General features: G+C 40.2%; 1 protein-coding gene across 9 annotated transcripts in view; it reads left to right on the top strand.

Moving 5' to 3' along the window:
* Positions 1-11,507, top strand: part of cadps2 (Ca++-dependent secretion activator 2) — a 126,481-nt gene extending 114,974 nt beyond the window's left edge. For 8 of the 9 annotated variants that reach the window (XM_035426082.1, XM_035426079.1, XM_035426083.1 and 5 more), the window contains 3 exons: positions 795-902; positions 9,534-9,638; positions 10,490-11,507. In XM_035426082.1, the coding sequence (XP_035281973.1) occupies positions 795-902; positions 9,534-9,638; positions 10,490-10,660 (384 nt within the window). In that variant the 3' untranslated portion in view covers positions 10,661-11,507. The remainder of the gene's footprint in view (positions 1-794; positions 903-9,533; positions 9,639-10,489) is intronic. The other variant, XM_035426075.1, reaches the window with a different exon arrangement.
* The last annotated feature ends 4,231 nt before the right edge of the window (positions 11,508-15,738 follow it).

Raw genomic sequence — 15,738 nt, 5'->3', positions numbered from 1 at the left:
GATGAGGTAGAGCCGCGTGGTGGTGGCGGCAGTGAGTGGGTGCGGGGGAGTCATTGTTGTCTCAGCTCCATTCAGGTATTTATGGGTTTGTTTTTGTGCTCGGGTCTAGATGGCAGAATGCTATTCAGAAGTTTGGAATTAAATTTCTAAATTCTTTGTGGACTGCTTTTAGACTTTAATTGCTCTGATGGGTTTCTTCAGTGTGACTGAGTTGAACATTCACGACCAATCAAAGCATGACCCAGCCCTCAGAAATGACAAGCGTGCCGCGGCAGGCTGCCCGTCAAACTCGAGTGAAGGACACGCAATCCAAACCACCGTCTCTAAGGGCTTTTTATTCTCTGCTTGATTTGTGTTTTATTTTATATTGTTTATTTAATTTGCCCACTTAAAGGATAAGTCACAGTAACAGGACACCATAATGCACTAGATGGCTTTGGTTTTCGAGGCCTCGGTATGGCTTTATAACTGTAACTCTCTGTCTGTCTCTGTGTCTCTCTATGTCTCTGTTTCCCTCTCCCCCTCTCTCTCTGGCCCTCTCTATCTCTCCTTCTCTCTCTCTCTCTCTCTCTCTGTCTGTCTCTGTGTCTCTCTATGTCTCTGTTTCCCTCTCCCCCTCTCTCTCTGGCCCTCTCTGTCTCTCCTTCTCTCTCTCTCTCTCTCTGTCTGTCTCTGTGTCTCTCTATGTCTCTGTTTCCCTCTCCCCCTCTCTCTCTGGCCCTCTCTATCTCTCCTTCTCTCTCTCTCTCTCTCTCTCTCTCCCCCCCCCCACCCCCCCCCCCCTTTGCACACAGAAGCCTGGCATGGACTTGGCGGACACATACATTACCTTTGTGCGGCAGAACCAGGACATCCTGAGAGACCGGGTCAATGACGAGATGTACACCGAGAAGGTGTTTGAAGTGAGTGCCAGCACGGTCGCAGTTCTCAGGGGCAGTCCCAGGCCTCAGCGACATACTGTCAGTTTTATTAGTGTTGTTGTCCTCATCCCAGGCATTTATGCAACATTATCCATTTCTACAGAGGCAAAGGTTTGGTACCTTGCTCAGGGGTACGACTGGGATTTGAAACTGCATCCAACTGGTCCCAGGGTTGGTTTCATAACACTCACAGTGCACTGTTATTCCCTTGTATCATGAGAGGCCTTTGTTTTCCTTCATTTTCTTGTTCTCTCATTTTCATGTCCTTTTGTGTCATACTGTATGCTTTTTCAATTACGCAATGGCTGGTTGCATTTAATAAGCAGAAACGATTGATTCACTGTTTATCTTAAAGTATATTTGGTAAGACCTTATATTTGATCCCTGTGTCACCAGTTTGAGTCACTCCACTTGGTAAGTATAGTGCATATTTGTCAGTAAACAGATTTGCAAGCTTTGTTTCCTAGTTACAATGTACTTAATCACAACATGTGCAGTAATGGTGGTTTAATCATGAAACTGATTATACAGTTCATAGCAGTGGCCTTTGATGCTGTGAAAATTTTAAGTATTGAAAATTCTAATCATTGTCACAAACAGCACAGCAACCTTCAAACACAACAGCAGTGTGTTAACTTCTGGGTGACATCAGGGTCACACTGTGCTGTGACATAGTGTGAAAAGATATTTGTTTCTGGTTCTGTGTGCCGAATATTCCCTGTGAGTTGCAATTAAAAATGGATAAGCAAACAGTTCTACCATCTATACAGTGCAGCTTGTAAAATGTGTGTGTGTGTTTGTATGTGGATGTCTTTGTCTGTCTGTGTGGCATGTGTGCGCGTGTGTGCGCGTGTGTGAGCTTGCACGTGTGCATCCATGTGTATTTAATAACCCACAACATGCCCTGTATCTTTAACTATGTATGTAATCCTCAGAGTGTACATGAGGTCAGTAGGCGCCATATATTCCTGCCTATGCCCAGGAAAAAGTCAGTTTATCTCTTTAATGCCATGGCTAAAACTAAAATAATTGGTAACACTGTACAATAAGGTCACATGAATTTGCATTAACTAATGTAGTTGTTAACATGAACTAATGATGTATGAATGTATTAAGCATGAATTAGTAGTTTTTAGTTTGTAGTTAACAAATACGTTTGCTAATGTATTAGTTACATGATTATTTATACATTAGCAAAACAGGATAAACTTATAATTTGTTACCCATTAACACTACATTAACTGTTTTTTTTAATTCCAACATGAATCAATGATGTACAAATACATGTATACATTTAACTTTTCAGTAGTTAGTAGTTAACAACATTATTTAAACATTTTAAATAATTTTGAATTTAGTACGAATGGTTTGTGGGTATGGCAGCGCCTTTAACCGAACGCACAGATTGATATTTGAACTATTCGTGAAAAGCAGATGTTTGTATGCATCTGTAAGGATGATCTGTACATTTTTGATTAGTTGCTGCCTATAGGGTTGAAAATGTTATTTAGTCTATATAAATCAACTGAAACTTAATTAAAGTATTTAATAAAGTATTGCTCCAGTATAGCTCTCTTGTGTTTTGAAGTAATCATATACAAGAAGTGACATAAAGAAAATCACAAAAGGAATGAATGCAGGCTGTGTATATTGCTTGCTGTCTGATTGCCGTGGTTACTTGGCCATGAACTAAATATGTATAGCTTCAAAGGGTTTATTTGTTTACCTTGTCGTAAACAGCATTCTGATATTGTAATGGCATAAATATGTCTTTTACCTTAAATTGGGACTGGATGTCATGTAGAAAGTTATGAAACTGTACTGTACAAAGCAGAAAATTGTGGTAACAATTTGTGTCCCTCTGTGATACCTATCAGGGATTACCAACATACCGTACAGCTGGGACATTTCTCTGTGTGTTGTGGGCTACTTTTGAGCTGATATAAGATGGGGAAAAAACAACTGTAAGCTCAGGATTTCATTATGTTTCCGTATGAAATTCTACTCATAGAATTTCTACATGGCCACAATTCATGTTTGCTGACTTGACTGAAAGGTTTTTTTTCCCCCTTTAGAATCTTTATTTATAGTTTATCTTGTTGAAAATCAGGTCAGTCTTTCTTCTGTTTTCATCGAGTTAACTTTATCATCATCCTTTGGTCGACTATTTTTCTCTTTAATCAGTCTTTGCCATTGGAATTATTCCACCAATGAGGTTATCACCCTATTTTACTTCTTAAGTTAACATGCCTGGCAGGCATAATTCTACCTGTTGTTTATCACATGTATACAGTAGCTAGTGTTTATTATTCTGTTTGCACTAAAATATGTATAAAGTGAAATATATATACATGTGTAAAACACAATGTAATAAAGAGGCTTTACTGTTGCTACACAGAGAATACACCAGAATAATGCTGGTGTAGCAGAATCACTAGAGAAATGGGCTTGTAAGTCAAATGTTGCAGGTTTAGTTGTGGACAGAGCCATTGTATGTAAATCCAGAAAAGTGAAACCTGTTTATATCACCCTAGATAAGAGAATCTTCAGAGTGCCAAAATGTAAATGTGTGGTGAAGGTGGATTTGTAAATGATTTGAACACGATTTTGTGTATGACTGATAGACAAAGAACTGAACATTGATAACCCACGCACATAAAGCCAGCCCACGCTGTCATAACTAGTCACTGCACCGGTGTCTGTTCAATTAGTCACCGACAAGCTTAATTACCAATCGTATACAGATGGGCTGTGTCGAGCGAATATCTCGGCGAAACACTTAAGAGTTGAGCTGTCAATTGCAACGGTACTTTTTCTGTGGAATCCAAACATGTGTTAATTGCTTCTAATTAGGCAGTCACGATAGTTTGTCTCGTGAAACTTTGTGAAAAGATTCGCGGCGCGGTCTCGGAATTGTACGAGGGCATTAAAAGTTTAGCGTGAAAAATGTTACCTGCATATGTCACCCATGGTAGATTATGCTTGTTACAATTAAATTGTTTAGCTCAGCCGCTGCCGTCCTGTACAGTACGTCAGTCAGAGCGGCAGCCTAATTGTGTTGTTCCGCTGGGGAAGCCGAAAACAGCACAGCTTAACTTAATCCACCTCTCGCCTCGGATGTCAGTCAGATGTCACCTGGGCATCGGTGAGGATTAGAGATAATGCACCTGGGCCACGCCTTTCCTCTGCATCGTAGCACAGGAGACCAGACGGCCATGATGTTTTCTCAGGAATTGTGGCCAGCCCTTAGAACAAATAAAGATATATTCTTTACTTTATTTTATTTTTTTGCAGTTTCAATAATATGTTCATTGCATTACATTTGTACAGTTTTTCTATTAATAAAAGACATTGGCTGTAGAAGTGAACATAACCCGTGCTGTCTTGAGGAAGGACACAGCCTGAACTTCCCAGTGCCAGCAAAATAAGTGCTATTTCTCTGTGTTAAATGGGTCCAGCGCGTCAGATGGCATTGAGGGTGAGTTCAGAGTGAGCGAGTTCAGGGTGGGTATCTTGAGCACTGTTGGGAACATGCCGTAGAGTGGCGACACTTTGATGGACACGTCTGTGCCAGACAGCGGCAGACGACTCTTTGGACCGTTGGCACGTAGGCACGGTGCTCAGACCCAACATTTGCTCACATTCCTACGCTGGCCCTTTAACCTGTCAGCTGACCCACAGGAAAAGTGCTGCTCCCCTATTAAATTAAATTTTATTTCTGTGAACAGGGGTTCTCGCCTTGACTCGTACACCCCTGCTTCAGCGGTCAGGGGGAGTCTGAGGTTACTGTCTGGAGACGGGACAGGGGGAGAGCGGTGGTGCAGCTCAGTATCACGCTGTTCTGATAGCGGGCTCTGTCCCAGAAGATAACAGGCACCGGGGAAACTGGGAAGCTGGGACTTTGACCTATTTTTTTAAGTAACAAACATATGAGGGAAGGTCCAGCCTCAATCTTCACCTCTCAACATGCATCAGTCTGTTTGGACAGGCACGATGTACTAGACACTGTACTCTCCTGTCCCTAAACCATTTTCATTTGCCCTTATTCCTGTTCTGCTACCAACATCCGTCTGCTCCTTGTTCTGTAGTGAGGTCCTCTTTACGTACACTTGGTCCTGTCGCAATACCCTCTTCCCTGTCCCTGTCCCATGCTGCTAACTTCAGCTGCACTTTGTCCCGTTTCAGTAACACCCTCTTCTGGAGTCACAATGTATACCTTGTATCATCTGCCCTGTCTGATAAATATAGTACTAGTGTGATCATTGTCAAGTGATAAAAAATGGCACATTGGCCTTAACTGAGTAACAAATTTAAGCAATGGCCATGGAGGCAAATTCACGTTCAAGCAAACTATATCCAATGTGGGACAAAATATACAACATATTGTAAAGTTGTTAATTGGTTCAACAAATTTAAAAAAATTAAAAAGCGACTTCTTAAAAAGTTTATTTATTTCAGGCAGTGATTGTGCTGGAGGACTACAATTAATGTGCAGCTAGTGCAAGCAGACGACAAGCGCCAGTGTGACTAGAGAGTCAGTCAAGCATGACGAGGCCTCTGTTTTAGGACCACTCTTGTTTTTGCTGTATATCAACAATCTTCTCATGGTGTATAAATCTTTAGATTGTCTCCTGATAATGATGACGGTAATGTTTCTAACCCTTTATGCCTCAGAACCAGTACTGCACTCTCACCCCTCATATAATCTCGCCACTGATTCATCCTTGCATGTTTTTTTAGTGAGCTTATCATCTATCACTGCCTCTCTTTCTCAATTCTCCCTTTTCAATTAATTTTGCCTTTCATATATCTGTTTTGTTTTTCTGTGTGGCTCTGTCCAGCTCTGTGTGGCCCTGTACAGCCCTGTGTGTTTCTGTGTGGCTCTGTGCAGCTCTGTGCAGCTCTGTGCAGGTTTTTGTAGTTCTGTGCTGTTCATTTTCTTGGTATTTTTATGGTAGTTTATAAAAAAGAAGGCTGATGAAAGAAACATGCTGGGGAGACTTGCTGGGGTACATAGCTTTCGCAATGAAATAAAACTACTCTCTTCAATATCTGTCTTTGTAGCATTTGTAGCATCATACTCTACTCCAAAAAGCTCACCTGCAGTCGTAGAAATACTATTTATGTTTCCAGCAGCAGGTATAGTTAACATCTCAGGTAGTGCTATGTGCACAGCTACTTTATGCTGTAACAGATGAACTGCTGAATGTTTTTAAAGTGCTGGTGGTGAAGGTTATTATTTCAAACAATGGAATAACCTTACATATGCTGCATACAATAAGTTGTGTATGGACCATAAATGCCTATCAATGCACACTTTCAAAAGGAGAATCAAGTCAGAGGCTAGATTGTGGAAAAGCGTAATGTTTTCTTCAGTACAGCAAATGTACATCTTGCTCATATTCATGATAACAGGCTATTTAATCGCGTCAGTTTACTAATGTTTGAAGGTTGTATGGCCACTGTGACATGTAAAAAGTGTGCATACAAACATGTTATGTATACGAGTATGTTTAAAACAGTCGGTGTGTGTGTGTGCGTGCGTGCGTGCGTGCGTGTGTGTGCCTGTGTGGGTGTGTACGTGCGTGTGTGCGTTTATGTGTAATTTATTCATTTATTTATTTAATGGCTTCCCTGGAGAATGTATGTGGAAGCTGTTGGTTGACTGTTGAAAGCGCGGAGCTGTTTAATGAAAGAAAGGCGCTCTGCAGAAGCTGTAATCCTTCGCAGAGAGGGGCCGGTGGGCTGGGGGGTGAGGCCCAGTCCCTTTGTTGGGTCTTTTTGCGTCCGTGGTGTGCGAGGGGGGACCCCTCTTCTCAAAGCCCAGACCCTGTCCCGAGCCTGACCTGCTCTTTATCCTAGAGTGGTTCCATCGGGCCGTGTGGACAAAGAGAGGGAAGACCCTGCCCTCCTCTCTTTCTCTCTCCCTCTCTCTCTCTCCTTTCCTGCTCTCCTCCTCTGTCTTTTCTCTCACGTGTCTCTCACACTTTCTCTCACTCTTTCCTCATTGTCATTGCTCTACTTCCACTCCACTCTCTCCCTCCCCCTTTAGCCCATTTCACTTTCCTTCACATCTCACTCTGCTTTTGCTTGCTCACTTTCTCCTTTTTTCACTCTTCATTTCTTCCTATTCTGTTTATCTCTCTTGGTCTCTCTCTCTCTCTCCATCTCTCCCTCTGTCTCTCTCTCTCCCTCTCTCCATCTCTCTCTCTCCCTCTCTTCCTTGCTCTCTCTCCCCCTCTCTCCTACCCCTTAGCCTTAGCAGTGTCAAACTGTTCTTCAGAGTCTGAGGGGGATCTTGATAGGTGGAGAGTGGCATTTAAAAAAAAAGCCAGACCACTGTGAGAGCACTTGTAACCCCGTTGTGCCAATTTCCACAGGCAGCAGCCTCTGCTGGAGCGCTGCCGGGGCTTATGTTGACCTGTTTACTATTTAAAAATGCCGAGGGGAGCGTTGCCCCGAGCACTCCTCTCCGGCTCCTTCCCCCTTTCTTTTTGCATCCTGCCGCTTCCTCTTCATCTGCCGGCCCCCCTTCACCACTACCCCTCCAATCTCCCCGCCCTCCCCCCACCTTAGCCCACCCCTGACCAGCCCGCCCCCCTCTCCTCTTAGATTAGGTTTGAAAACTTCACCGCAAACACTAGATTAGACTGATGTTGTGTTTTCCGTGCTCCTGTTGATTTGTTGAACCCTGCTCTGGCCCGCGAGCGGGCGCGGGCGAAATGGGAAGGCGGCACGCTAATGTGACTCACCCGCCCACAGTCATGCACAAGGAGCGCGGATGAGCGGCGGGGTCTCGCTGTGCCGCCGCCGCCGATGCTTCCTCCCCCTCCCCGAGCGCTGGAAGGGGGGGGGGGGGGGGGGGCTGGGCTGGAGCCAGAGCCAGGTCCAGGGAGGCGATGGGAGGGGTGGGGGGCGGGAGTGGGGGAGGGGGGGGGGAGAGGTGTCAGGAAATGAAGAGGGTAATACATGCCCTTGCAAACGCGGGGCCGTGGATGAATAGGAAAATAATACTGATTAAACCGCTGATGAGCCGCGCAGACAGGGGCGGCACATATCTACGGCCGGTCCACAGGTGCGAAATCTGCTCTCCGCTATTACTTTAATAACAGTGATTGGGACACTTAAGTGTGTTATTACCGAGGTGCCGGGCCGCGGCACAAAGAGGGTTCCAGAGCGCCGGCACGCAAATGCGCTGCCAAGCACCGGCAGCATGCAGGAAGGGAGGACGAGGTGGAAAAAAAATGTGGAGTGCTCCTTCACCTGCGTGATTACCGCGCACCCGTCACGTCCATCTGTTTCCCCTCTCCAGGACTAACCGGCTTAATGAGCTCATGTCATCACCCGCGATTCCGATTCGGTTTAGAGAGCCGCGCGCGCTTTTTTTATTATTTTTTATTATAGCGGAGAAATATTTTGAGTGCGCGCTAATTTTCCTTCGGGAAGGGAACGTTTAAGCATTCGTTGTTTTCTCATCTTCTTGCGGAACGGATTCTTAAGTGGAGCGTAATTCCATGAAAATGAGCTGAAGGATTTGAGACTCTTAAACTCAAAGTTCTAAACATGCACATTCCTTTAAATGTAAAAAAAAAAAAAAAATCATTTAGATTTAATATTTTATAAGACTAGCTTCAAAATGATACAACTTTTAAGTAATTCTGTAATAATACACCATCCAATTAAACAAAGGTATAAAAAAAATCATTTTATCTGAAAATTTGCTATTTTTCAGCATTTCTCAGTACAAGAGAATAATGGATATGATCGTTCTGACTAAACAATAACAGAATGGTGAATCTCTCTGAACCACAAAAACCTTTCTGTTGCCTTTTTAGGGCCTCTTCTCTCTTCTCTTACTCTGTAGACTTGCAATCCTATTCATAAGCAGTGTGTGTTAATACAATGACAAATACATAATTCTGCTTTCTTTGTATAGTAGGCACCATTAATTCTTCACATTACCCATACATACCTCTAGATATTTTATTATAGTACAGAGTTTTCAGATGGTGTGCCCCATTCAGAAATTTACCCTGCGAATAACTCTTAACTCTCCTTTCAGACGTGCACATTGTACTCCGTGATCAGTGTTTCAGAACATATATTTATTTAAAGTAGGCGCTGTTTTTGCTCCTTGTACATTGTGTGACCCGCACGCACAGCTGTTTTTGAGCTGAGCAGTTTCACACTCTGTGAAGCGCGAGAGTACTTTTCTCCTGGGAAAGCTGCCCGCTGCATTAATTAGCCTGCTGCCAAATGCTTCAGGGTTATCTTTACATTGAGGTAAATGGCTCACTGAAGTTACTGGCCGAGCGCAGATGTACGTTACTTTTACGGCAGTGGGCCAATTAAAAGCTTTGAATGCCAAAGTGAATAGCTAATTACATTACGTAATCAAATGTACCAAATGGAGTTAAAATTCAAGTAACGTGGTCATTGTAAAAAAGTGGGTTTACCTGTGGGATGTAGAATGTGGCCTATTCGGTGTCATCAAGCAAGCCCTCAGACCTGCTGCAGTTACCGCTCGCCACTGCAGAGTTCACAGTGCTTTGAGAGCGGGTAGGTGTGTGAAAAAGCTGTGTCAGTGGATCGCGTGTTCTGTGTGTTTCACAGCAATGGTATACCAGCACCATGAAGGCGGTGTGCGTCTGGCTGACGGACAGGCTCGACCTGCAGCTCCACGTGTACCAACTGAAGACCCTCATCAAGATTGTCAAGGTAACGGAGCGCCACGGTAATCCCAGAGGAAGGTGTAGACCAGGGACGCGTGAGGTCGTAAGCGAGCGCTGACGGGAGCATAAACACATTGGAAAGTATTCCGATTTATTGATGACCAGCTCCACCTGACTTGATTTTTACGATGGGAGACAAACCAGGGGTCCATAAAGACACACGAGCCAATATTGAGCTTCTCCTGATTTCTGTGCACAACTGGCCCCTTTGGATTATTAGGGATAAAGTTCACGAAAGAGATAAGAAAGGCTGCTGGTGTCTAGATGCTCAATCAAGTGACAGACGTCTCGGTCTTGTCTCTGAGTCTTTAAATCACGTGCGCTATCAGTTATCTTTGGAATAAAAATCGATAGCAAAGCAATTGCATCATCCGCAGCCTGGGATTACCCAGAAATCACTGGGATAAGTGTGACTGAGACTGTATGCCAAGTGACGAAGCCAAGCAGAAATGATGTGTCTGCCATGCGATTGGTTTCCCATTCATGCAGCGTATCCTGACAATAACAGACTCCTTTCAGCTATAGCTTTTCAGTCACGAGAAGACATTTCACATTTCTTGCTAATGATTTCACGTAAGTCTAATGATGGGCAAGGAACTCATCAAGTTCTATTTTTGTATTCCTTACACAAGTCCTTGCATAATTTAAATGAGTTCATGATATGTATATGTGCTGTGTATAAGAAAGCAAGACTTGCTTTTATTTTATACTCATAAGCACAAGGTGATGGAGCATTTTCATTTGAGTGCTGCTTTCAAAATTGTAAATAGGATTGCTGTTTGCCACGGAACAGGCAAGGTAAGCCAGCCCTTTGCATTTCCTGTTATTTTCCTGCAGAAGACATATCGCGACTTCAGGCTGCAGGGGGTGTTGGACGGAACTCTGAACAACAAGAGCTACGAGACTGTTTACAACCGGCTGACAGTAGAGGAGGCAACGGTCTCAGTAACCGCGGGCGACGGGCTCCAGGGTATCACGATGAGGGACAGTGATGAAGAGGAGGGGTAGCTGTCCAAGCAGCATCACTCTCGTACGCAATGAGGAAACTCATGCAGAATAAAAAAAATATTAAAACTCTCATCTGTACATGCGCCGCACTCTACTACTAATACACTGGGATTCTCATGTACTTGAGTGACCCACCTCCCTTGTCCCAGAGTTCATTGATGAGCTTGTACAGTACACCTCGGTGAACACCAGGGGGCACAGCGCCTGTCTGTTTGTTGTACTTTTATGTCTCATTAGTGTGGCCAAAATGTCAGGTGTGTCATATTTTTTGAATTACGGTTCCTGATATGAATTACAGGCGGTGGGTGGGGCAGACTACAGACATTTCAAAATGAAGGTTCATGAGAGTGGAAAGGTCCTCTTCTGGGCTGTCAGTCAGAGTTGAGGTTATTTCACTTTAGCCATTGTTAGGGTGAATAGGGTCCTTGCCAAGAGTGGATCTGCGAGCATCTTCGCGTTTACTGTACGAACTATGAAGTTGTCTCTATTGAACTTAAAGACCAAAGCACTATGTCTGTTGTAGACCAGTTTAGCTTGTTTACTGTATGTTTGAGCTTATGATTGGTGAAAAAAGATTTTACATGATAGCTGTGATTTATCTGTGTCCAGTACTCAAGATTGTGTGTACCATATTTAAAAGATAGATTAAATCCATGTTGTGCCAGAACACTTCAGTGAATTTGTGTCAGTGAAGTACAAAGGAAATCAACTTGGGGAAAATGTATATTTATATTGTCATCTGTGCACCTGTATTTGTTCAGGTGTGTTCTAAGTGTTAGAATAAAAGTGTTTTAATTCAACTGCTGTGTCTTTTTTTCCATTAAAGCAATCTGCATGTTCCTGTAAACTACTGCATTTCTGCATTTGAATACATTGAAAGCGTTAACTCCAGAAATTACTCATCCCAGTTATAAATAATGAAATAATTTCTAAGTATGGCCAGGGATGATAGGGTGTGTTTTATTATTTGGCAAGACATGCACAAATAAATCTGAATTATAGTGTAGTTTTTTTAAAATATGCAAATACTGTACCATTAGCCATGCCATTGAAAGTCACAGATTCTTGTTCATTTGGATTGTATATAAAGGAGTATTCAGACTTTATCTACCAAATGTATGTATAGAGATATCATTATCCACATAGTTTGACCAGCCTAGTGGTCATGTTCTTGAATTGGTTCTGAATGTAAATCCAGGTTGGTCTAACGTGTGCACGTTTGTATAGCTATGGATAGAACACTGGTAAATATGATGATGATGGTTTTCTGTGCGAATGTATTTTCAGTAAGAAAAAATGAACATCTTGTATTACACATTGTGAAGGTTTGTTTTTCTTTGAGCATTTATATTTAGGCGCGCATAAAATCGTGACGAAATGAGCATCACACGACCTCAGCCCTGGTCCCATTTTCCGTTGGCCTGCGCTTTACAAGAGTCCACTCGTAAACATGCTTTCTCTTTGGTGTATTTAATATTTCTCGCATAGAGGAGTTGCTCCTTAATTCAGCCTACATTGTTCAAATATACTTTCTACTTAAACACATTCTCCCAGCCAGTTACAAAACATTTTGTGATTGATTGACCTACTCGTTTTAATGGCAATTGATGGCGAACAATTCCACGTGAGTAATTAGAAAGTTGATTATGAGTGAGGACTCGTTTGTTTAAGTGTTTTTCTTCTTTAGAGGGTGGATGGTCTAGGTTTAGTTAAATAAATAAATGAGTAAATAAATAAATACATTTTAATGAGTAGCTCGCGCTTACTACAAGCAGGACTTGCGCCTATGTCTTGAACCTGCTGGTCATTCCCAGAATGATCATCGATCGACGGTCTAAGTTCAAACTCAACGAGACTTCAAGCTTGATTTTAATTTCTGTTTTCAGCTTAATTTTCCAGTAATTAATTATAAATTGGCTAAATGAAAACTCACATATATGCTACTTAAATTCTAAAATTCTGTTTAATTTTTCCAATCATATAGAATGCATATTATTATTATTATTATTATTATTATTATTATTTTTATTTTTATTTTTATTATTATTAGTATCCACTTACAATTATTATTATTATTATTATGAGTATCCACTTTATTATTATTATTATTATTATTATTATTATCCACTTACTATTAGTATTAGTATTATTATTGTCCTTGTTCTGTTGGTCGTAACAGCATGTATTGCTGCTGCTATTAATGTTAATTATTTGTAGCCGACAAAATTTACGTTATATTCTGTCCATAAAATATGATTACAAAAATGCAATTTGTAATACATGTCCGTCTTCACGCTGAAAAGTATGTGCGTTTTTTTTATTTTTATATATTCTTTCGATTTCTGGATGCTGAATGTTCCTGGGCGAGTAGGGAATGTCAAAGTTCATGAATGCATTTGCATAATAGTATATTTAAATACCAATCCTTCAATAAAAAAAAGATATATTTTTAATGAGTATTTTTACTTACATCAGCCGGCCAATAATTAGCCTTTTTGTCTTGGCTGGTTTGTAAATTTCTCTACTAACGATCCAATTGAGAGAAAAAAAGAAAAAAGTCACAAAACACAATGTTTTAATTATATACTTAGGAAGGGTGGGTTTCCACATAATATTAAGTATTCAGTCTATTGTGGTATTTATAATATCTATCTAGCACAGAAAGTGTGAACTACGTGCATCTGGCTTACCTGACAACTGATGGTCAGATGAGCTCTCTATACCCATCTCTATGGACATTCCTCTCCTTTTTGTCTCGCCTTTTGAATTACCCCGTCGTCAACACGTTGTACCGTTAGAATAAAAAAATGACATTTAAGCAACCCTTGTTAAAATAAAACAACTCCTAATTGTCAGTATGTATGAAGACTATGTATAAATGCAGGTTTGTCATTTTAATAAAGTAAGGAATTTACAGCATTACATGTATGGGTTACTGAATTATTGTTCATATACGTTTGGAGTTTAAATTGAAAACAAAATTTATAATTTTTTTCTTAAAATATCGTTTCCCACGATTATTTTAACCGAATAAAGCCTTTCAGCCAATTCTGTATAATGAAAACTACTATTTTGTCTGGGATTAAATACAAGAACCAAGCACAATTTATAGGCTATATATAGTTGTTTACTGGCATCTCTGATAGCATCTACAAAAAAAAAAAAAACTAATGTAAACACACACACACACAATTTCATCTAATTTATATGTATATATACAACGGATTACAAATTACGGTTCAGATTGTATCACAAATATATAATTTTAGATAATTGATATGTTACGTTTTTGTAGCCTGCGTTTACGTTGACGTATAAGTCCGTACGCGAAACCACAAAACAAGTGAGCAAATGCAGAACCATGACCTAGAATCTAAAAAAAAAATGAAAACCCGATTAAGGAGAAAATGAGAACACTGGGGATTATCAGTGACAATTATTTCCTGCATCCCTTTAGTAATTGTACAAAGAATTAAATTATCAATCAAAAAGAAAATTCTTTTCACTCACTGGCGCCTGCATTTCTATCTGTAACTCGCCAATTGTTTATAAAGACAGATTTTAAGAAATGAACCGAATTTCACGACAATATCAAGATCAATTTTCTTCTCATGCATGCAACTGCCATATGCATTAAATAAGTTATTTACAGTGTTAAAAAGACTTTGCATCTGTAGTCGCTGGGTATTCCTGTCGCACGCATCAATGAGCTATTGTATTTTTAGGTTTAGACAAAAAGAACATGTGATTAACCAACAGGGAGCAGGTCAATTAGCAAACGCCGTAGCAGCTCCACAGAGAAAGCTTAAATTAGGAGCCTATTAAACACCCATCTGTTCCGTCTTCATACCAATAGCACCAATTTATGTAGGCTATATACATTTTTAAAAACAATAGTAAACTAAAGCAATATTATTATTATTATTATTATTATTATTATTATTATTATTATCGTAGTAGTAGTGTCGTTGTTGCTCTTTTTATTTGGGCATTGTAGCCTACCGAAGCGAGCAATTAAATAACGGAAACGGGCACATATTTTTGGGCACATATATACAGTCTTCATTCCTGGTAAGAACACAGTTCCTTAATAAATATTCGGACTTGACAATAATATAGTTGCTTACCGTGCATAAAAAATACCACTCTTGGATTTTAGGATTTTTCCCACGTCCGGTCTTTAGAGAACAGTCTGTTTTATTCGAATTATTCGGTTAGTATATACCTACACGTTCCGTATATACCTACATGATTCCTCAGCAAATACAATATTTCGGTTTTATAATGTTTATTTAAACGTGTCGAATGTAATTTATCACCGAGTTTTTAATAATCCATTATGGATTTTAGCCTTTTTGTCTTGAGTTAAATCATTTTTTGCAATGAGAAATTAGAATTATTATAATTAATAATAGGCTAATAATAATAATAATAACAATAACAATAATAATAATAATAATAATAATAATATGCTTATGTGAGGAAGATTTACCTCATTGGTGGCCGGGTTTGTCAAGGGGCAATCCATCAATATTTGCCTGCCAGGATGAGCTATCCAACTGAAAGCGTTTGTGTTTATCTGAAGAGTTATTCAGTAAATACTCATCTCCTCGGGCTACTGAGAGCTCAGGGGTCCTCTGATCAATGCACTCAAACGCCTCTTTATATGTTCATAGACTAGGCCAACTATAGTTATCAGTGCAACCAAACTTATATGTATGTCTGTATGTATGTATGTGCGTGCATATAGCCTATTTAATGCTACATATATAATATTCCATTCTTCGCCCAGAGGGACAGCTTGTCAGCTTCAAATATAAATTTCAAATATGCAGTTACCATTTCATATAAGATCTAGATTTGGATGTGATTCATATGTAATATGTAGGCTACCATAAAAATTTACCTTTAAAAAGTAAATACGGTTATATATTTGTTTAACATCTTTTAACATTTAACAAAAAATATGTAATAATTATATATATATAAATATATATATATATATATATATATATATATATATATATGATAATTATTTAAAAAATTTTAAAATTACGAGAGGGCACGCAGAGCAAAAG

This window comes from Anguilla anguilla, chromosome 7 (genome assembly GCF_013347855.1).
Source record: "Anguilla anguilla isolate fAngAng1 chromosome 7, fAngAng1.pri, whole genome shotgun sequence".
Lineage (NCBI taxonomy): Eukaryota > Metazoa > Chordata > Actinopteri > Anguilliformes > Anguillidae > Anguilla > Anguilla anguilla.
This window is presented reverse-complemented; position numbering and strand designations above follow the sequence as displayed.